At 38.3% G+C, this 22,935-nt stretch overlaps 3 protein-coding genes across 3 annotated transcripts; all 3 read right to left on the bottom strand.

Moving 5' to 3' along the window:
- Positions 1-4,742: 4,742 nt before the first annotated feature.
- On the bottom strand, positions 4,743-7,074 carry LOC139653098 (rano class II histocompatibility antigen, A beta chain-like). The gene is made up of 5 exons (XM_071530053.1): positions 6,940-7,074; positions 6,535-6,798; positions 5,640-5,933; positions 5,413-5,547; positions 4,743-5,274 (listed from the first exon to the last, which is right to left on the bottom strand). Exons 1-5 carry the CDS (start codon positions 6,989-6,991, stop codon positions 5,201-5,203), a joined length of 819 nt encoding a protein of 272 aa, XP_071386154.1. The 5' UTR covers positions 6,992-7,074; the 3' UTR covers positions 4,743-5,200.
- A 2,521-nt stretch (positions 7,075-9,595) lies between these two features.
- LOC139653097 (H-2 class II histocompatibility antigen, A-Q alpha chain-like) lies at positions 9,596-14,360 on the bottom strand. Its single transcript, XM_071530052.1, has 4 exons — positions 14,208-14,360; positions 13,651-13,902; positions 13,220-13,501; positions 9,596-10,045 (listed from the first exon to the last, which is right to left on the bottom strand). The coding sequence occupies exons 1-4, from the start codon at positions 14,260-14,262 to the stop codon at positions 9,924-9,926; spliced, it is 711 nt and encodes a 236-aa protein (XP_071386153.1). The 5' UTR covers positions 14,263-14,360; the 3' UTR covers positions 9,596-9,923.
- Positions 14,361-19,421: 5,061 nt separating this feature from the next.
- On the bottom strand, positions 19,422-22,578 carry LOC139653096 (HLA class II histocompatibility antigen, DP alpha 1 chain-like). The gene is made up of 4 exons (XM_071530051.1): positions 22,451-22,578; positions 21,894-22,145; positions 21,535-21,744; positions 19,422-19,626 (listed from the first exon to the last, which is right to left on the bottom strand). The coding sequence occupies exons 1-4, from the start codon at positions 22,503-22,505 to the stop codon at positions 19,469-19,471; spliced, it is 675 nt and encodes a 224-aa protein (XP_071386152.1). The 5' UTR covers positions 22,506-22,578; the 3' UTR covers positions 19,422-19,468.
- Positions 22,579-22,935: the final 357 nt, after the last annotated feature.

The raw sequence follows: 22,935 nt of genomic DNA on the forward strand, positions 1-22,935 counted from the left end.
TCCCCTGAACTCGACTCTCTCTCTCTCTGTTAAACCCTGTAATGATTCCCTTTCACACCATGTTAGAACTAACCCCTGTTAGGCCTGGATTGTGCTAGCAGTGGGTAGTTATCATCGCTTATGATAGGGTATATGTTCATACATAATTTAACTCTCTTCTGAAGCCTTGCTTTGACACCCGTCTCATTTTATTTCATCGTTGAAGTGCTGTGCATGCAAGTGCATTCATATCTTTTGAGTGTCATCTAATGGAGGCACACACTCATGACTGTAAACAAACTTCTTCTTCAAAGGAATGTTACATCTGTTTGATTTCTTTTCTTAAACCTGCAACTTCAAAAGCCAGTGGGAAAAGCAAGTGGGTTTTTAAATGTTTGGCTGATGTCATGAGTGAGAGAAAGAGAGAGAGAGTGAGTGAGTGAGAGAAAGAGAGTGAGTGAAAGAGAGAGAGAGAGAGAGAGAGAGAGAGAGAGAGGGAAAGAGAATCACAACTCGAATGGACCAGCAGGGATTGACAGATCTTGTTCACCATCAAATGTTGATTTTGGATAAAGTCTATTCCCTCATTGTATCACACTCACAAACACAGACATGCATGTGTACACGCACACACCCCCCTCTTGTGTTTCGACTCATTTCGCAGCTGTACTAATGTGCAGCTGACTACAACTTAAGAAACATTAATGCTACCAGCAATATACCATTCATCATCAATTTGAATCCATCGCATTCTTCAGCTCCACTTTTTCAAAGTGTTAAACTTCAAAGAGCTAAGCCTTGAGCCAGAAAAGGTGATGTCTTTTCACAGGCCTCGTTCAGTTGGCTGATAAACAAGTCTCCTCTCATGTTGCATAAGCCTTTTGTCCCCTTTATTCCAGTCTGGAGTGTTTTGGTGCAACTTGGATTCCACACTGCTTGGGGAAAACCATCTCATTTATTATGAATAGAGGGAGTATGGAGTACTTCTTACACAACCCCTGCTGAGAGAGAGAAAATACGAGAGAGAAAACACTAGTGTGTTCTTAGTTTGATCTTGCATACAATATCAGTCTCTTGATCTACAGTCTATTCTCTCATATTCTCTCTGTCTCACTCAATTCTCTTTTTTTTTTTACCTGTCTGTCTACCTGCCTCTGTGTTTCACTGTCTCCCTGTGTTTCTCTCAGACCTCTCTGGCATGTGATTGATGGAATCTATAACCTACATTGTTCAGTCAAAAATCAAGCAGAGGTAATCTGAGCGTCTCCATTGTTAGGGGGAATCCAGCGAGGAAAATGTTCTACGTAGATGAGGAAGCAATTGCAACCGTACTAGAGAAGCCTATCAAAAGCTTATAGGAAGGTGATATGATGTTAAGTGACAAGGAGCAGATTCATGAGCTAAGGCAAGAGGTAATTTGAGGCATTGAAGGCACAGAAAGGACAAGAAAACCAGTTAAGTTTATAGTTGTGGTGCCTGCAATTTTGTCTGTTGCCTCGGTTAATGTGGCCCTTGACAGTATATGAGATACTTATAGCAAAGGTGGAGAAGTTAGAGAGGGTGGTTATGTCAGGAAATGGCTTGGACTCCCGCAATGTCTTAGCAGTGTAGCTTTGTATGGGAAAGGGATTCTGAAGTACCCATATCCAGCCTAACAGAGGAATTCAAATGCCCGAAGGTAAGATTGGAGATGAGTCTGACAGGCCTTCTGTATCAGTGGAAGAAGCCGTGCAGCATATTGTAGGGCAGATGCAACAAGGGCAGTAGAAATTAAGAGCAGTTAGAACAGTTAGAAATTCAGTTAGAAGAGCAGTTAGAAATTAATTTGTCAGCTGATTAGAAGGAAGATTGTCCGTGAGGAAGGGAGAATTGATTAGGAAGCATGCTTGGGCGGGCATATTGTAGGTCAGCTAAGGGTGGTCAGAGATTGGCAAATGTTAGTAGATTCGGGGACACGGCTGACACTCCTGTGAGAAACAGAAAGCACTTAAGGCCAGACTTGGTGTTGTGGTGTATTTTGTGGAGCTCACAGTGCCATGGGAAGATGTGGTAGATGAAGCATATTAAAAATACTTAGGTATGCTGTGTTGGCAGCGGAGGTGGAGCAGCAGGGTTGGAAAGCTAGAGTGTACTCTGTGAAGCTGAAGGATGATTGTAGTATACCTATATTTATGTAAGGCATGCTACTTAAACTTTATTCTTAACCCAGCCCTGTTTGTTAGTAGTGTGCTTGCTGTTATATTGGTTTGCTAGAATGTTGGTTTGGCAGCACAACCTTATTCCTTACGCCCCCTGTACTCTTAGCCTGGTAAGACCATCCTGATCACATGACCTCACATTCTGTTTCACTCCACGGATCAGTCTGGACTTCTAGCCGCCCACATCGATTTCCTGAAATTACAATGTAACCGGGCCAATAAGGGACTGCGTCGTAGTTGATGATGTAACCGGGCCAATCAGGGACTGCGTCGTAGTTGATGACGTGAAATACAGGCCGCCGCTGGCAAAACAGTAATGGCGTCTCCCGAAGCAACGAGCGGTAACGTTAACGTTAGTAGAGTAAACACAGCCATAAGTGCATCATTATTGCAGAAATAGACCCAATAACAACAATTGGCCCGGTTACATTGTAATTTCAGGAAATCGATGTGGGCGGCTAGAAGGCCAGACTGATCCGTGGAGCAAAACAGAATGTGGTCACGTGATCAGGATGGTCTTACCAGGCTACTGTACTCTAACCACTGGCTGAAAAGCAAGGATACCATTGAAGGTCCAAATATTAAAATCTATTTTATGACTAGGATGGGAGTTATATGTCATATAATGGCTTAGCTATAGTAGCAGGAGCAGCTATTTATACACCCCTCTCAGCTGTTCATCTATGGCAGTGTAACCTGATGTCCTCTAGTTTTAACATCTGAACTGAGCTTCTGTATGGCCACTCACGCTGGACTATGGCACAAGGGATCGTCATATCACATCCTGTGTATTGGTAAATACTATTGGTGTGATTCATAGAGAATTAAAGCTGGATGCATACTTGCATCCGCCTGAAGCGGACATTAGAAATGAGCTGGGCTCCAAAACAGACTTGCCGTAAGTGAGTCGGTGTGACAGTATATGTTGTTGTGTGCGTGCACGTTCAGTGTGAGTGCACATTTGTTGAAAAAATTAAGTGGTCTGTGTGTGTGCGCGTGCAGGCATCTGTTTACCTCTAGGTGTCAACTGAGGAAATGCAAAGAAGAGAGATGCAGAGATAGGGAAAGGGAGAAGATTGTCAAAGCAAAAAGACAAATGGCTCACATAAGCACTGACTTTGGAAAGAGGGAAACTAGCAAGGAAAGAATAAAAGAAAAGCAATAGACAGAGAGGGAAGTAGTGAGGTGAAACAGGATATACTATGGAGTTAGTAGGTGTTGCAGCAATTGAAAAGTCAGATTAGGTGGGCTAAATGAAGGTGGGAACTTAATGAAAGTGGTGGGAGAAGAGCCACCTGATGAAATCAATCAGCCACCCCCCCTATTTACATCTCTCTATCCCTCTCCCATCTTTTACAAAGACATAAAATCTAGAGCAAGAGTCTGTAAATATTGTTTCAAGAAGTTTTGATTGAACCTTATTATTCTCCCACTTGCAGTGTTGGCTACAGGGATGCAATACAATGCTGTATGAAAGGTTGTCTTCAGTGGTACAAATTTCATGATAAACTTAAAGAAAAAAACACTCAACACAGTAAACGTAGGGAACAAAAATCTAACCCATTTGTATCAAATATGATTAAAACGGCAGTTTACTGCCCCATAACACAAAATTATATATGTGGCAGGGTTAGATCAAGACCAATGACTCAGCGATTACTTTGCCAGATGCTAGATTTCTGGCTTCCAAACCTTTCTGCCTTGTGCTCTATGTTTGGAGGTGCAAAACATTTGATTTCTTTGTCATGGAAGAACACAGAGACCATGCATAGGCCATTGTTGTACCTACATACACTTCATATTGTACCTTATATACCATACATTATATACTATCAGTATCGCCATGGAGCAGTAATTTTTGAAATTATTACTGTATTTTCCTGCTGGTTACTGCTGCCCAGTTATTGCTGCTGCTAACCATACATTGTGTCATCATCCCTACCTCCACCCAGCATCCACCTGTAGACGCCAAACTAAAAAAATCTGTATATATATTTGCATTCATTTTCTATAATCTGTTTACATGAGTTGGCAGACTATTGGTGGGAGACTATTGGTGGGTGACCTTGTTAAAGTTGTTTCTGTCTTGTCTTGTGGATGAATTGTAAAAACAGAATAAATACATTGTTATAAATGTGTTCTATTGTGTTTTTTTCAATTGTGTTCTACTCATACTCTGTAGTGAGGTTTAGACAAGAAGCACAAGAAGAATGTTATTAGGAAGCAAATGTTGTGCTACCAACCAGGAAATTCTGGTCAGTCAAGAATGCCTTTGCCAAGGTAGATGATTTGTTTTCCTTGTTGCTATGAAGGACTACACCTTTGTCAGATTCTGTATGGTGACACGAAGCACCTCATTGTGTGAAAGCTGTGGTAAAAAGCTCCAATTTACAACGATCTGCACACAAGACCATTTAATATGTGGGCAGACTGTATTCCATGTGGTTTGCTGTGATAAAAATGATAAAATGGGGAAAATCCCTGTGTTTATCGCACATGATGCATCACTCAATTTATTTTCCATTCCTATGCCATTTTCGCCACAAAGTAAAAGAGAGATGCAGGTCTGTGTAATGTCAAGTTTAATGTGAACGTCCTGTCTGGACATTTGGTATAATGTTTATTTGATCAAATAATCCCAAAGCTCCAAAATGTGATGTACATGTTGTCAGACCCACTTTTAGTTAAATGATAGTTTGCAGGCCAAGACAACATGACTGATCAACCATACAGCAAATCTACAATCAGTGCTTCGTCATACTGTAGCTGCTGGCTTTAAATTAATCAAACATGGCTGTTGCAACCCAAAACTGCTTGATCTGTTCTTTTCGTTGGTATCTTTTCATTGGCTGCATCTATTTCTGAGGGCTATAAGAGAGAGTTTGCAACCCATGCCAAAATTGTCAACAAAATAATTACAAGACAGTTTTACCACCCAAAGATTATGATAGTAACAATCACACTATGCTTATGCTATATATCTGTGGTGTAATAATCACACCACCATGGACAGTCTGCACCAGTTACACTAATGGTTGTTCAGTTTGCTCTGTCCTTCCAGCTGCAGGGAGGTTTTCCACAGGAATCAACACCCGTCCTGTTGAAATCAGGGTAAGACAGATATTATTGCCGTGGTAAATGTATAACAATGTTACATCTTTAAGAGAAGGTCCCACCTTTGCTAGGCCTACTATATTATTATATTATATTACTATATTTTCTGTAATGTCTTTACCTTGACAGAGAGTGATGTGTGCAGCAGACTTTTTCTTGTAGTAGATCAATCCAGCGCTCACAAAGACAAAACCAAGTAGCAGACCAAACCCTCCCACAACTATTTTATTCCGCTCTGACGCAGGGAGGGAAGCGTCTAAAATAGTGAGAAAAAGATACTTTCAGAAACATCATACTGACCATTTGCTGACCCTACATACACATACATCAACACACTGGCACACCCACCCCAGACTTGAAGCACTGGTTCAGTGAGGCTGCGGTGTTCTACCATGCAGGTGATTTTCTCCCCTGGAGTGGCAGTGTACTCCAGGTAGGAGTGAATCTGGTAGTAGAAATCCCCATCAGCCATCACTTCAGAGAAACTGACATCTGAGGTCACTTCCTGTCCGTCCTTCAACCATGTCACTCTGATTTGTTTTGGGTAAAAGTCATACGCACTGCACACAAGCATGGATGGGTGTCTACCACTAGGCAACTTCACTGAATTCAGCCTGACATTGGGCATAGCTGTTAAACCACCTGAAAGAAACAAGTTAAGGTTTACATTATTATGATTATACTGTGAAAAGGCTCCCCAAAAGGGCAACTCAGTAGAGTAACCTGGCTCTTTAAGAAGGAGGCTCCCCACATCCTAACTACTAGGCCCAAGCCATCCTAACTCCTGTTTCACCACTAGACCTGGAAGATATGGCCACGCCATTGTTTGTTCTCCAGCCATGATTGCCTTTCAAATGTACAGTATATGTTACTGAAGGATCCCCGTGTGCGTCTTTACAGCAACCACATCTGAATCCTTCAGTAAACGTACCACTAAGTGGGTAAATTGATCTTCTGGTGTCCTGCCTCCCTCCTTCGAGTTTTCTCATCTCTGTTCACCAACCCTGTCGTCCTCTAAACCATGGCCAGCAATAGCCCTAACCAGTCACGTCTCAAACACATACATTAGCTTAGTTTGACATTTTTCATACCTGGATTCAAAGTATCCAAATGCACACAAGCATATGTAACACATGCAGACACATATATGTATATGTGCATGTGCACAACACTTAATATATGCATTTTTTGCTTTCTGCATTTCATTTAGCACAAGCTCAAGAAAAAATATTTTTACATTTACCTCCTAATGTGTCTATTCTGGATATGTTGCACAGGAGCTCCTTTTGAAATACTCTGCTTAATGCATCATAAGGATCATCAGTCCAAGCTTTTGCCTTTTGCACTGCAAAGGCTGTGAATCCTGTCCAATTGCCTCTTGTGCTGTTGTATTGCATCACCAATTTCTTGTTAAAATGCTCCATTATGGTATACTCTGTATCTTTTAAGCCTGGACCTTTGAAAGTACAACATGCAGTGGACTGCACAAAATCTCCATCTGAGAAAACTGGACACAAAAAGGACACAAAAGTATTGATGTCAAATTAATAATGATAAATAATTGACAATAAACAATAAATAATTAACACAACTTACTCAAAGAAAGAAATTAGTATCATTATTTCAAGTAGAAAGTGATGTAACTCACCCAAACTGAGAAGAGAGAAAACAATACAAAAAAGAAAATTCCCAATATACATGTTTTCACATAAACAAAAACCTACAGGAACGAAGCTTCTCTCTGAGGCGTTTATGAGTCTACAGGTTCAGGACACTAGCAAAGAAACAGACAAGGAAATAAATGCTGACACACTGATATATCAGTGACATGACGACACAGAATGGCACCACCCTTTCACCACGGGAAACTCCCACTGTATGAAAATTATCATGATGATGATAATTATAGTTATATATATATTCAGACTAAGGTTATATTTTCACTCCATAGCATCAAGGATAGGGATGTTAATGATTAATCGATGATTGATTAATCACCGTTAACAATTTGATCGATCAAGCATATATTAATCGATAATGTACGTTATGTGCTATTTCTCATTTTTTCCGGAAATGATTTATCTCCACAAGGGTGCAATTTTACGGAGCCCGGGAGTGGCCATCAGGAGAAAAATTATTTATGTCATGGCGACACGATATGCAATTCAGGCTCTCGTTTTCTTTTTTCGTGCACACAAGATGCAATTCGTTGCCTCGATCTGGTTAAAATGAGCCCTCGTTTTGGTTTATTCGTGCGCACGAGATACAATTAATTCCCTCGTTTTCCTCTTTACGTGTGCACAAATTGCCAAAACGTGCCCTCGAAATAGTGATATCGTGCTCTCAATATAGTATAATACATGCACTCTTCACAAGCTTACAAAGAGTCCGTGCACGTATTGGTGATTATGTTTAAATGTGGCGCTGCCCTGGGTGTGTTGCAGCCACCTGATTGTGTTTACATGGCCTGAAGGTTAAGTTAGGGCTGGGTGATATGGTTGAAATCAATATCATGATAATCATAAGGATTTTTCTCGATATCAATATATGTCATGTATGCAAAATCACGTTAAATAATCAAATTAATGTTCATCTCATTGAACCGAATGGTAATGTTAGGTGTGGTGTCAAACAAAACTGAAATTTTCAAATAATATTCCTACCATACCTCATTTTATGAGAGTTTTTAAGTAAAATTTGTTTGTCATCATCAATTTAGACAGCAGAAATGTGTGTCACGATATTAAAATATCTTCATATCATCACGATATGATTCCACTGAAAGACGATAAACGATAATATTGAATTATCGCCCGGCCCTAGGTTAAGTGGCTAAATATGTTGCAATATTTGGGGGATATGCCTATTCAGTGTAAACAGACAATGGCTATTAACATACCAAATCCTTACTAGGCCTATCTGCAATACCTAAAAGGTACCTTTTAAGTTGCATTTTTTCCTAAACTGCAGTTTAATGAAATCGAGGGAACGAATTGTATCTCGTGCGCACAAATGGACTAAAACGTGCGCACGTTACAGTAAATCATGGACTTTTTTTCTCTCCCAATGGCCACTCCCGGGCTCCGTACAATTTAACTTTCACTGCCTATACAGAGGAAGAAGAAAGCCAAGCAAGCGGGCAGCAGCATTACACCTGCAAAGACAACAGTGTTCAAGGTAAACATTGTAATACAAAGTTGAAATACAGCACCTCTACAAGCACAATGAAAGAGAATGCATTCCCCCAGCTGGTGAAGTTGGCGCGACACTATTTGTGCCTCCCGACCCGGGACAACTATTCCCCTGGAGCGCGTGTTTCAGCGGATGGACTGACTGTCACCAGGCTGCGCACTGGACTCATCCCTCACCACGTAGATACGCTCTTATTCTTAAATAAACCAGTAGATTGTCATGCCATTGTTTCCAATACATAAACTGTGGCAGCGCCACAATATCGGCACGGCCGGCACAACATAAACAGTTAATCAATGTATAGAAATTGATCTAAAAGGCTCTGTAATGCTGTCATTTGGCGATGCAGTAGCTCTGTACTCAACCTGACAGTCCGTCTCCCATTCTGAAAACATTCGTAAAAAAAATCCACAATTTCTCCAAACTCGCATGTGTTGTAACGGTAAAGAGTAACTTGATACTTTTCAATCGGACAATTCTAATGCTGCTCAACACTCAGAAAGTTAACATGAGTGCAGTGCAGAGACTTCATTGCATATTCCACCAGTTGGGTTTCGTTGGACACAAAGTAAAGACAATTTAAAGTAATGAACCCTAAAGAAAATACATTTTCAGCCTGTGGGAAACACTGACGTCCATTGTCGGGGGTCCCGACTCTTTTGAGTTATGCTTGGTTGAGTAACTTGTTGAGTAGGCCTAAAGACAGGTGTAAAAACACGCATTTTCTATTTTCTGTCAAAAGCTGTTTTTTACATAATGATTAATCTATTAATTGGTCATTAACGTGACCGACGATCGATTAAGGAAATTTCTGAAAATTCATTTGTGTTTTGCAGTTGCTCAAATAGTTTTGCTCGCATCTCTACAATTTATTAACTACTTGGAAAATGCCTAAAATAATAAAATAAATTTATATTGGAAGGGGTATTTTGTTCAATTAATAATATATATATAAATAATTATTAACATTAGTATTATACAAAAACATTTCAAAAACGTAATGTAAGCATACAACATTTTATATGCACTCATATGCTTTCTCTTTTAAATGAGAATGATGATTCAGTGGCAAACAGCTGTATTTATTGTGAACTGTATTGAAACAAAAGAATGAAAAGAAACGACTGCATAAAGTCTAATCACATCAATTAAATGCCAAATCAAACAACAACAAAAAACAAAAGAAACATGGTCATCAAGTTAAAAGAGTGTGAAGTGAAGCATAAGTAATATACACTCACTTTATGTTCCTTTGAAAATCTACCAGATAATATTTACTCCATTTCATACTCAGTACTGGATAAAGATATTTATTTCACAATTCAAAAGATTAGTACAGAATTTAAAAAGTTTGCTCTCATCGCCCCTACAAAAACAAATCTTTAACGTCTGCCATTACAATAAAAGGATGGAAATCACAGATGTGCTCCTTCTTAAGCTTCATTCATAGTGGTTTCCTTTAACAAAAAGGAATGTCCCAGTAGCAACTCCCAGAAGTCCCAGACTCAGGCCAAGTCCACAGAAGACACCTGGACCAGAACTGGTCTCACCTACGTCAGACTCTGGGGACGAAAATAACCAGGGGTTACTCACCAGTTTTCATTTCTTGTACGAGAGGCTTTCACTGTCAACTTCCATCTCCCACAAATCCAAAAGCTATTTAATTTTAGAAATTAAAATGATTATGGAATTGGTTAATTCTGAACCTAAACCTTCATATGATGCATTCTTATGCCAATAGCGACATTACTGGAATGGTGCAAAGTAAAGAAATGTCTAAAAATTTCATTCATTCATATAATCACAATTGCTTGTTTGAACCCATTTGGAGTGTGCACAGATGTCACTATTTGTTGCTTTATTTGTACTCATTTAAAGCTGGGGTAGGCATTTTTTTTTTTTTGAATCATTGTAATATTTGGTGAAATTCTCGACATCAGGTAGAAATAAAATGACTCCATACAGCTCATGCAGCATAATCCAAGTCTCCTGAAGCCAATGATCACACAGTGAGTGGAAAAGACTGATATTTACGCCATTATTTAGCACAAATCTTCACTACAGCCAGTTGTCTTTGAAAAACATTTATGGATATTTTTTGTTCTTTTTCTGTTCTTTTCAGAGCTCTAAAGTTTGGCCCCCAAAGACTTCGTTTTTTTTGAAGAACGTTGCTACTAAGTCGTGCTGGAAAGCTGTGTTTCAATTGGCATGAGGGTGAGTAGGTAATGACTGAATTTTCATTTTTGGGTGAACTATTCCTTTAAGATGCTTTTCGGAAACACCTCACAAACTAAAGAGGCTTTGTAGGATGGATACTAGCGGGCAGTCAAAAAATAAACTACGGGTCCCAGGATTTAACCAGAAGGATGGAGACGGAGTCCTTTGGTGGCCTATAGCCGCACAGTACGTGGTCGCAGCTATGGTGAATTCACACTTGTTTCCTTTGTTTTTTTCCCCGGCCTGTATTTGGAGCCGGCCTTTATTTGTTCGTGTCGACCACAGCCCCGGCCATTATCGGAGACCCGGCTTTTAATTGACTACCGGCCACTATTAGAGGAAATACGGTAATAGAATAGGTACTGGGTAGTTAAAAAATAACTGTAGTATAAGTTCTTTGTAAGTTCCCGAATTGTTACCCCCTTAATTCCATAACTTCACATCTTGTTCCCCTGTACCTACATATATGTAAGGGATGATGCCTGACGAGGTGTCCATTATCAGAAATTAATGGACGACGGGGAGGCCTGAACCGTCTGACGCGCAGCGGAACCGGTTGCTTCCGCAGAGTCCATTAATTTCTGATAATGGACACCTCGAAGGGCATTATCCCACTTATACCATGGTCACTTGCCAAAGAAAAAAAATTAAGACCATTCATTTATATTTTCATGCGTTTTGTAATCAAAATCTAAAGTTTTTCCACAAGCCATAACTCGGTTTCCCTGGTAACACCTGAGGGTTTGACTAATACCTGGAACAATCATTACCGTCCCATAAGGTTCTTATGCAATGGAAATGTTGTTCACTACTCCAGTAAATAGGACGAACCTTAGCTACGACTTGGCAACGGGAGATATTTCTAGTCCGCTCAGCTCATAGAACCCTTTGGCTCAGCTATGAGCCAGAAAGCTAACGTTATGCTAGCAACATTCAAAGTCAATAACATTGCGTACGGTTGACAAACAGTAAATATAATTTGACAGTATGTTTAACAACAAGACTAGCTAGCTAGCCAGCCATGTCATTGTCCCCAAATCAATATCAAGATTTTCACGAACAAATGAGATAGGCCATGCGTACTGTCGGCCGCAGCCTGAAGTAGCGAGTTGAATAGCGAATGGGATGTGAGATGATCGCTTACCGTATGTGATGCAAAGTATCAGTAAGTTCAGAGGGGCAGTGTACTTCTTGCAGCTTGTGTGTTACAGTCGCCATCCTGTGGCGTTCAGAGGATGAGGCACTATGCTATGTTTACTCATTTTAGATACAGGCTGATACTACGTAGCCAGCGCATTAATTTAGAACGGCAAACAGACAGTTTCACTGGAACTACTTAGAAGGTGTACATTATCAGAAATTAATGGACACCCTGCAGCCAATCAGAATTGAGTATTCACCCAGACCATGGTATACGTATTGGTATCTACTGTACTGGTACACCGTTAGTACAAAAGATTACACCGTAACTCCGGAGTAATTACGCTGTACGTTGCGAGTTACGGGGGGGGGGGGGGGGGGGGGATTTTTTTGTAGACTGTCAAATTCTTGCTAATTTCTCCAAAGTTGTCTCCCCCTACGGAAGCGTAATGCATTGACTTGAGAAAAAAAATGTTGCCCTGTTTTTCTGAATTAACGAGATGATTATCTAAGAATTCTGAGAAAAGTTTTCATGGGAAAAAAAATTCTGATCTGTTTATCTGAATTAACGAGATCATCTCAGAAGTTTTAATGGAAAAAAAAATAATTCTGCTCTGTTTTTTTAGTTTAATCCAGTTTTATTTAGCTTTTTACACATAAAACTGGATTAAACTTAACAGGCGGGACATGTTTGCTTTCATGAAATCAAGCTCTCAAGTAGGAATGAGAGCTTCTCTTGGGATTTTGAGATATCTCATTAATTCAGAAAACAGAGCAGAATATTTTTTTTTCCATTAAAACTTCTGAGATGATCTCGTTAATTCAGATAAACAGATCAGAATTTTTTTTCCCATGAAAACTTTTCTCAGAATTCTTAGATAATTATCTTGTTAATTTAGAAAAACAGAGCACATTTTTTTCTCTCAAGTGAATGCATTATGCTTCCGTATCCCCCAGCTTTAATTAAGAAGATTATTTTTGTATTCAGATAAAATTGGATATGGGAGTAGCCTGAAAAGGAAGGGTATCAGAAACTTTTACAAAAATAATTTATATTTATTTACAGTGGCTCTAAACACAATTCAACCAAATGTTTTGAACTTGTTAAAGTGTTACCTTGTTTTTAAATAGTTTTGATTGAGCAATGTGTTTTCATTACTAGAACAATATTGTCAGAAATTAAATGACTGTGGAATAATTTGAATGAGAATTCACTAACTTTTAATTGTCAGAACATGTTAGAATATTATGCAGTGACAATGAGCATATTAATGTGTTAAAATTCAATATCATCTCAGTGTGGCTGTGGTGGCCCATCAATGAAATATAAAGGTATAGAGTTATTTTATTTTTACAACATTAAGTTTCTGCATTCTCACCCCAAAACCTGGTTTGAGGATACTCCAGGGCGTCGTGTTCCACAGTACAGGCATAGATGTCTCCTTCTGTGGGGGTGAAGCGCAGGGTGGATAAAACATGGAACGTCCCATCAAGATTAGGTAAGCTTTGGATAAAAGATTCTTCCGCTGTTACTTCTTCATTATTCTTGGTCCACTTGACTTTGATGGAGGGAGGGAAGAAACGGTTGATAAAGCAGATGAGAGTATTCTCTACCTCCTTTGTCACTTCATCTCTGGGGTAGATGATGCTTTCAGGTGCATCTGGGGGTTAAATTAACACTGAATGTAACACACTTTAAAGTTTGCATACTTTTGTAAAAGATAGTTCTAAAATGAAGCAGTACCTTTTGTCAGCAGCGGATAAACAGTGAACCCTATCACTGACCTGTTGATTCAGTAATTTCACTTACCTCTAGCCTTTGTTACAGCTGACTTGTCTTGTTTCCATGATTCCATTTGGTTTTTGCATGAGGCTCTGTAATACTCTGCATATTTGTAGGCCCAGGAAAAATGAGCAGCAAATGGGACCCGGCCATCCCAAACAATTTCTCCTTTCTTGAAGTCTGCATAGTAGACTTCATCTTCATTCAGCATCACAAAGAGTTCAGTATCACTTGTGTCAAAGCATCCATAGCTGTGACATAACTTAACTTCATAACTTCCTAAAAAGGAATAATTATAACAATAATTTATAAAGAATGTAATAAAAGTATTATGAGAATTAAATAAACAATCCATATAAAATTCCAGCAACAACTTACTATATTACTAACATATTCCTAAAAAAGATTTACAAATGAATTTGCTCTGCTCATTTTGGTCATGTGTGTTTTGTTAGATTTAAAATCCCACTCACTCCCACACCTACTAAAAGGATTTGTAATTTTTCCATGATCTTGTTGAGGTAGGAACATGATAAAGTTTGAAATCACAGAGGAGCAGTAATAGAGAAAACAATTATACTTACTTACTGCAGAGATGCAAACAGCTCCAGAGAAAAGAAGAATAATTTTGAAGTACATGGTAAAGTTAAAGTGCGCTGCAGTAATAACTCTTGTTCTCTCCGGCTTTGACGAGGAGGAAGCTACTTGAGGCCACTGCTGTGAAGCGAACCAAGTTGTTTTCATTCCATTTTCATAAAAAGTTAGATGTTCCTTCCTCCTGCCTACACCTGATTTTTTGAGGTCATTTGTGTGTGTGTGCGCGCGCCTGCGTAGGTTTGTGTGTGTGTGTGTGTGTGTGTGTATGTGTGCATATGTGCCAAATGCATCAAGTTGTTCGTAGTTCCTCATGCTTTCACTTCTCTGAACACTGAGTGTGACTGATTAATAAACCAGGCCAATTTCCTTCTTCAGGACAGGGGAGAGTCCCATGAGCACATATTATACTCCACCAATCACAATCAGTTTTATTAATAAAATGTAGCATAGTTTAACATAACATTATTATTAACAAGACATATTATACAATGCACCATGTTATACAATGTGAGTATGGAGTTATTACCCTCGCTGCCCTCTTAGAAGAAGAAATTTGTCAGACATGCTTTTAGTTAAATGATAGTTTGCAGGCCAAGACAACATGACTGATCAACCACACAGCAAATCTACAATCAGTGCTTCGTCATACCGAATTTGCAACACATGCCAAAATTGTTAAAAAAATAATTACAAGATAGTTTTACCACTGAAAGATTATGATAGTAACAATAATAAAAAAAAAAAACAAACAAACACAGCAGCTAGAATGTACAGCAGTGCACCCAGTGTCTATGTGATGTTTTATTTGAAACAGTGCATTGCCATATCAGTACTGTGATGCAACTGAAACATGCTGTCAAATACAGTCCTGTTCAGGGTCTAAGTAACTTTGACCATAGTGAGAGACTGACTGCACTAACTAGATATTTAACTTGACAAATTCAAAGACAGCTGAGTTTGTTTCTAATCAAGCAAAATGAGTGCACTTTGCTTAAATCTGAACTTCTTCACCTTATTTGTCCTTTCTCAATAAATCATACTTTTTGACTTTTATTACTGCAAAAAAACATACTTAAGTACAATCAACTTGTCATAAATTTTTAGCTTATTAGCAATAGTAATGGTTGCCACCAGCTGTTTCCTAAAAAAAATGAATACTCATGTGGTTCCAAAATAAGGCCAAGAGTTTGTTTTTGACATAGCAGTAAGCTATCATCATGCCATCCAACACCAGCCTATTTACACAGGTTTCATAAACTATTTCACTTAGGGAAGAATTGATTTTGTGACAAAGACAGTGTTTGCTACAATTAAAGAGGTTTAACATACAATGAATGTACGTCAATTTCATTTTTCAAAGTTTGACATGGATTTATTTAATCAACCACCACAACCCCTCAACTGTAGCCCACTATCAATGATGTTAATGCTGCAACATTTGCATTTCAGTAATAGTAACTTAACAAGCAGAGTTAAATAAGAGGTGGACAGGTGTTATCAATACATTGCACCGAATTGCACCAACACTTCACTTCGCACACACACACACACACACACACACACACACAATCACTGCCGCTACCAGTACTCCTGTGTAACAATAATAGTCAAAAGACAAAGAGGTTTTGCTTTTTGGAGGTAAAGCACATTAACTTTCTTATGCCTCTCCTATCAAACCCAAACTATTTCCAGCTTCATGCTTGGTTTATTCCTCATGCCTTCACATCTCTGAACACTGAGTGTGATTGATTAATACACCAGGCCAATTTCCTTCTTCAGGACAGGGGAGAGTCCTTTGAGCACATATTATACTCCACCAATCACAATCATTTTTCATTCTGTTTTTTTATTTGTATGTTTCTTTGTGTCTATTTATTTGTATCAGAATCATTCAGAATTGCATTTGATTATCTTTATTAAGTTGTATTAGTAAAATGCAGCATACTTTAACGAATAACATGATTATTAACAAGACATATTATACAATGCACCATGTTATACAATGTGAGTATGGAGTTATTACCCTTACTGCCCTCTTAAAAGAAGAAATTTGTCAGACCCGCTTTTAGTTAAATGATAGTTTGCAGGCCAAGACAACATGACTGATCAACCATACAGCAAATCTACAATCAGTGCTCCGTCATACTGTAGCTGCTGGCTTTCTGACTGTGTGGAGGTTTTGTTTATAAATTAAACAAACTGTTGCAACCCAAAACTGCTTGATCTGTTCTTTTCGTTGGTATCTTTTCATTGGCTGCATCTATTTCTGGGAGGGCTATAAGAGAGAGTTTGCAACCCATGCCAAAATTGTCAACAAAATAATTACAAGATATCAGAATCAGAATCAGAATCAGAAATACTTTATTGATCCCCGAGGGGAAATTGGGTTACATTGCAGCTGCTCACATTGTAGAAGTGAATATATACAAGCGTAGAGAAATTATAAGAAATTATAAGAAAAATAGAAATACGAAAGTAAGAAATATGTAAAATATGTGCATTATACTACAATATATAACAATGAGAATAAAAATAATAATAATAATATAGAAATAAGAGAAATAAGAATTCTGTACAATATGCATCATACTCCCAATATATACATACACCAGTGTAAATAATTAAATAGATAATTATAGATTTACCACTCAAAGATTATGATAGTAACAATCACGCTATGCTATATATCTGTGGTGTCATAATCACACCACCATAGACAGTATGCACCAGTTAAGGCAAATTTGGAGAGAATGGTCTTGCTGTGAACACCGCAAACACCGGGCACACCGCAGAAACCATAAATTTGCTTTTACTCTAATGGTTGTTCAGTTTGCTCTGTCCTTCCAGCTGCAGGTTTTCCACAGGAATCAACACCCATCCTGTTGAAATCAGGGTAAGACGAATATTATTGCTGTGGTAAATGTATAACACTGTTACATCTTTAACAGACGGTCCCACCTTTGGTAGGTCTATACTATATTATTATATTATATTACTATATTTTCTGTAATGTCTTTACTTTGACAGAGAGTAAGGTGTGCAGCAGACTTTTTCTTGTAGTAGATCAATCCAGCGCTCACAAAGACAAAACCAAGTAGCAGACCAAACCCTCCCACAACTATTTTATTCCACTCTGACGCAGGAAGGGAAGCGTCTAAAATAAAAGAAGGTGAAAAGGTGCTTTCAGAAAAATCATACTGACCACTTGCTGACCCTACATACACATACAGTACATTACATACATACACACTGGCACACCCACCCCAGACTTGAAGCACTGGTTCAGTGAGGCTGAGGTGTTCTACCATGCAGGTGATTTTCTCTCCTGGAGTGGCGGTGTACTCCAGGTAGGAGTGAATCTGGTAGTAGAAATCCCCATCAGCCATCACTTGTCACACCATGTCACTCGTATTTGTTTTGGGTAAAAGTCATACGCACTGCACACAAGCATGGATGGGTGTCTACCACCAGGCAACTTCACTGAATTCAGCCTGACATTGGGCATAGCTGTTAAACCACCTGAAAGGAACAAGTTAAGGTTTACATTATTATGATTATACATTAGCTTAGTTTGACATGTTTCATACCTGTAACTAGATTCAAAGTATCCAAATACACACAAGCATATGTAACACATGCAGACACACAAATGTATATGTGCATGTGCACAACACTTGCACACAGCCCTGTTTTAGCCTCCCTACATTGGCTTCCTATAGAATTCAGGATGATTTTAAGATTTTACTCATCACCTACAAAGCAGTCAATGGTCTGGCTCCAACCTATATTTCTGAGCTTTTAACCCCTTTAAATTCTTAAATTCTTCTCTCGGTACCGACCTCCAGACCTGTCTCAACAGGAGACCGGGCATTTGTTGTGAGAGCTCCCAAACTTTCGAATGACTTACCGCTATTCATAAGATCAGCCAAAACGCTCTCAACTTTTAAGTTCCCTTTAAAAACATTCCTATATAAACATGCTTTTACTTGAGCTTATTGATTTGATTTTATTGTGCTACTTTTACTGTTCTTATAGTTCTCATTGCTATTATTTACTGATGTTTAATTACCACTGTGTTCTTTTATTTGTTTATTGTTCTTACAGTGTCATTGCTTCTATTTACTGTTGTTTTCTTGCTGCTCGTCTTGTTTGATTTTATGCTGGTCTGTAAAGCACTTTGTAAACCGTTTTTAGAAAAGTGCTACATAAATAAAGTTATTATTGTTATTATTATCATTATTATTATTATTATTACTTATCAAAATTAATTTTTTGCTCTGTACATTTCATTTAGCATAAATTCAAGAAAAAATATTTTTACATTTACCTGCATATGCGTCCATTCTGGATATGTTGCACATGACTGCCTTTTCAACTACTTTGTGTATTTTATTAAAAGGATCATTGTTCCAAGATTTTGCCAGTTGCACTGCAAAGGCTGTGAATCCTGTCCAATTGCCACTTATGCTGTTGTATTGCGCTAGTAATTTCTTGTTAAAATGCTACATTATGGTATACTCTGTATCTTTTAAGCCTGGACCTTTGAAAGTACAACATGCAGTGGACTGCATAAAATCTCCATCTGAGAAACCTGGACACAAAAAGGACACAAAAGTATTGAGGTCAAATTAATAATTATGAATAATTGACAGTAAACAATAAATAACACAACTTACTAGAAATTTGTATTATTATTTCACTGACACATTCAAGTAGAAAGTGATGTAATTCACCCAAACTGAGAAGCGAGAAAACAATACAAAAAAGAAAATTCCCAATATACATGTTTTCACATAAACAAAAATCTACAGGAACAAAGCTTCTCTGTCATGAGGTATATACTATATGTTTACTCTTTTAAATGAGAATGATGATTCAGTGACAAACAGCTATATTTATTATGAACTGTATGGAAATAAAAGAATGAAAAGAATGATGACTGCATAAAGTCTAATCACTTCAATTAAACAAATGCAAAAGCAAACTGAAACAACAAAAAACAAAACTTGGTCATCAAATGAAGAGTGTGGAATGAAGTAATATACACTCACTTTATGTTCCTTTGAAAATCTACCAGATAATATTTACTCGAATTCATACTCAGTACTGGATAAAGATATTTATTTCACAATTCAAAAGATCAGTACAGAACTTAAAAAGTTTGCTCTCACGCCCTACATAAACAAATTTTTAATGTCTGCCATTACAATAAAAGGATGGAAATCACAGATGTGCTCCTTCTTGAGCTTCATTCATAGTGGTTTCCTTTGACAAAAAGGAATGTCCCAGTAGCAACTCCCAGAAGTCCCAGACTCAGGCCAAGTCCACAGAAGACACCTGGACCAGAACTGGGGCCTGTTCCATAAAGCACGCTAAGAAAAGTGGGGATTAAAGTCCAAAACCTGACTTGAATGAAGCTAACAAATCAGTCTGGGCTAAAGCGGTTCCATAAAGGTAAATTCAAGTTCACACAATCAGACTAATTCGAGACAGGTTGAAGTAGTCAAGATAATTGCGTGTGCACGCCATTCTTTAGCAGCCTGAGAGGATGAACATGGATCAAATCGATACACCATGGCAAAAAGCAATGGTAAAGAGAGAGTGGTGATGTTCACGGCCACCGAGCAGCGCTTATTAGTAGAAATATATGAAGAAATGAAACATATAATAACCATACCAAATTAAATCTTGGGCACAATACATTCAAACAGTTAGTAAGAACAGAAAACCTGTAGGTTATTAAAATATCTTATACAAGAATACATAGATATTAAACCTCAAGGCTGCAAATGTATACATGTTCACTCGTTTATACATTATGCATATTTGATGAATGATTTCAACAAATTAAACTTTTTTATGGGGGCACTTTTAAACAGCAACAACTTAAAATAAAACTATTGTTCATAACGGTAAGTATGCCTATAGGCTATGTAAGCGCTTAAGCATAATTAGCTTGATGCTAGAACTGTCCAATCTCATGATGTTTATTAATTGCAGCTGCCAAAAAAGAAGACTGATGTTGCTGGCACCGGGGGAGGGGGGAGGGCCACCAGCAGCACACTGAGCTCCTGCAGAGGAGCTGGCCTTGGAGCTGAACAAGGGGAGGCCAGTCATTGAGGGAATAGAGGGGGGAACAGCGTCTGAATCCATGCCACCTAGTACTCATCAATGAAAGGACACGCCATGACTGACAGAGAACGACACATGGGTTGAGGTCCTTATTTATAGACCTTTACTGAATTGATTGAAAAACCATACACCCACTAAACACATCTAAGTTTACTTTTTGACATTGTTTTAAATGTATTAACCAATAGCCTACATTAACCAACACATTTCTAAACATGGTTTCCTATCGGGCAAATAGAGGATAGAGGCATATGGATTTTGATACTACATTTCTGGTCAATATAATTTTTTGCAATTGTACTGTTAACTATTTAGGTAGCTATTGTCATTCTATTGGGGTAATTTAGATTGAGACATTTTATGTAGCATAAGCCTAAACGTTTGATATCACATAGGCTACCATATAATTAAACAAGTCTATAGGTCTATATCTTATCATTTATCATTGTATAATTTATTTAATTTATTATTTATTATTTATTTAAGTTGATTTTCTATGAACTTTAAGTTTTTAACTGATAGTGGTTAACAAAGTAAAATAATATGGCAGCACGCCAGAAAGTCAGTGGTAAAATCATGGCTTTCCCGTCGGGTCAGTGTTACAGGAACTCTGGTTAAGCAACAACAACAGTTAGCCTGCCCCAGACCAGGTTAATTTCCCAGCATAAGTTGCCATAGTAACTGAGCTTGAACTATGTTGAATCTGCTTTATGGAACCGAATCAACTGAAAATGAGTCAGACTAACCGAAGGAAGCCTGGCTTATTTGGTAAACTCGCTTTATGGAACAGGGCTCTGGTCTAACCTACGTCAGGCTCTGGGGCGGACAGGGGAAAGTTACTTATCAGTTTTCATTTCTCGTACGAGAGGCTTTCACTGTCAACTTCCACCTCCCACAAATCCAAAAGCTATTTTATCTGGAGTTAAAAACTGAAATGATTGTGGAATCGGTTAATTCTGAACCTAAACATAATTCATATTATGCATTCTGGTGCCAATAGTGACATTACTGGAATGGCAAGAAGTAAAGAAATGTCTCAGTGGTTTTCACACAGCACTTAGCCCTGGGCTAAGGAGGCACTTAGCCCTGGGCTAAGAAACGATTCACACAGGCAAATTCCAAAGTGGGATAACCCCAACTTTAGCCCAGGGCTAGCTGGCCCTGCTCCAGAGCAGGGTTAACCTCGACTTTGCAGGGTGGATAAAACATGGAACGTCCCATCAAGATTAGGTAAGCTTTGGATAAAAGATTCTTCCGCTGTTACTTCTTCATTATTCTTGATCCACTTGACTTTGATGGAGGGAGGGAAGAAACGGTTGATAAAGCAGATGAGAGTATTCTCTACCTCCTTTGTCACTTCATCTCTGGAGTAGATGATGCTTTCAGGTGCATCTGGGGGTTAAATTAACACTGAATGTAACACACTTTAAAGTTTGCATACTTTTGTAAAAGATAGTTCTAAAATGAAGCAGTACCTTTTGTCAGCAGCGGATAAACAGTGAACCCTATCACTGACCTGTTGATTCAGTAATTTCACTTACCTCTAGCCTTTGTTACAGCTGACTTGTCTTGTTTCCATGATTCCATTTGGTTTTTGCATGAGGCTCTGTAATACTCTGCATATTTGTAGGCCCAGGAAAAATGAGCAGCAAATGGGACCCGGCCATCCCAAACAATTTCTCCTTTCTTGAAGTCTGCATAGTAGACTTCATCTTCATTCAGCATCACAAAGAGTTCAGTATCACTTGTGTCAAAGCATCCATAGCTGTGACATAACTTAACTTCATAACTTCCTAAAAAGGAATAATTATAACAATAATTTATAAAGAATGTAATAAAAGTATTATGAGAATTAAATAAACAATCCATATAAAATTCCAGCAACAACTTACTATATTACTAACATATTCCTAAAAAAGATTTACAAATGAATTTGCTCTGCTCATTTTGGTCATGTGTGTTTTGTTAGATTTAAAATCCCACTCACTCCCACACCTACTAAAAGGATTTGTAATTTTTCCATGATCTTGTTGAGGTAGGAACATGATAAAGTTTGAAATCACAGAGGAGCAGTAATAGAGAAAACAATTATACTTACTTACTGCAGAGATGCAAACAGCTCCAGAGAAAAGAAGAATAATTTTGAAGTACATGGTAAAGTTAAAGTGCGCTGCAGTAATAACTCTTGTTCTCTCCGGCTTTGACGAGGAGGAAGCTACTTGAGGCCACTGCTGTGAAGCGAACCAAGTTGTTTTCATTCCATTTTCATAAAAAGTTAGATGTTCCTTCCTCCTGCCTACACCTGATTTTTTGAGGTCATTTGTGTGTGTGTGCGCGCGCCTGCGTAGGTTTGTGTGTGTGTGTGTGTGTGTGTGTATGTGTGCATATGTGCCAAATGCATCAAGTTGTTCGTAGTTCCTCATGCTTTCACTTCTCTGAACACTGAGTGTGACTGATTAATAAACCAGGCCAATTTCCTTCTTCAGGACAGGGGAGAGTCCCATGAGCACATATTATACTCCACCAATCACAATCAGTTTTATTAATAAAATGTAGCATAGTTTAACATAACATTATTATTAA

This window comes from Centroberyx affinis, unplaced genomic scaffold (genome assembly GCF_046629955.1).
Source record: "Centroberyx affinis isolate AG114_WGS23_722 - 3 ecotype Tasmania unplaced genomic scaffold, CSIRO-AGI_Caff_v1 ptg001872l_1, whole genome shotgun sequence".
NCBI classification, from domain to species: Eukaryota; Metazoa; Chordata; class Actinopteri; order Beryciformes; family Berycidae; genus Centroberyx; species Centroberyx affinis.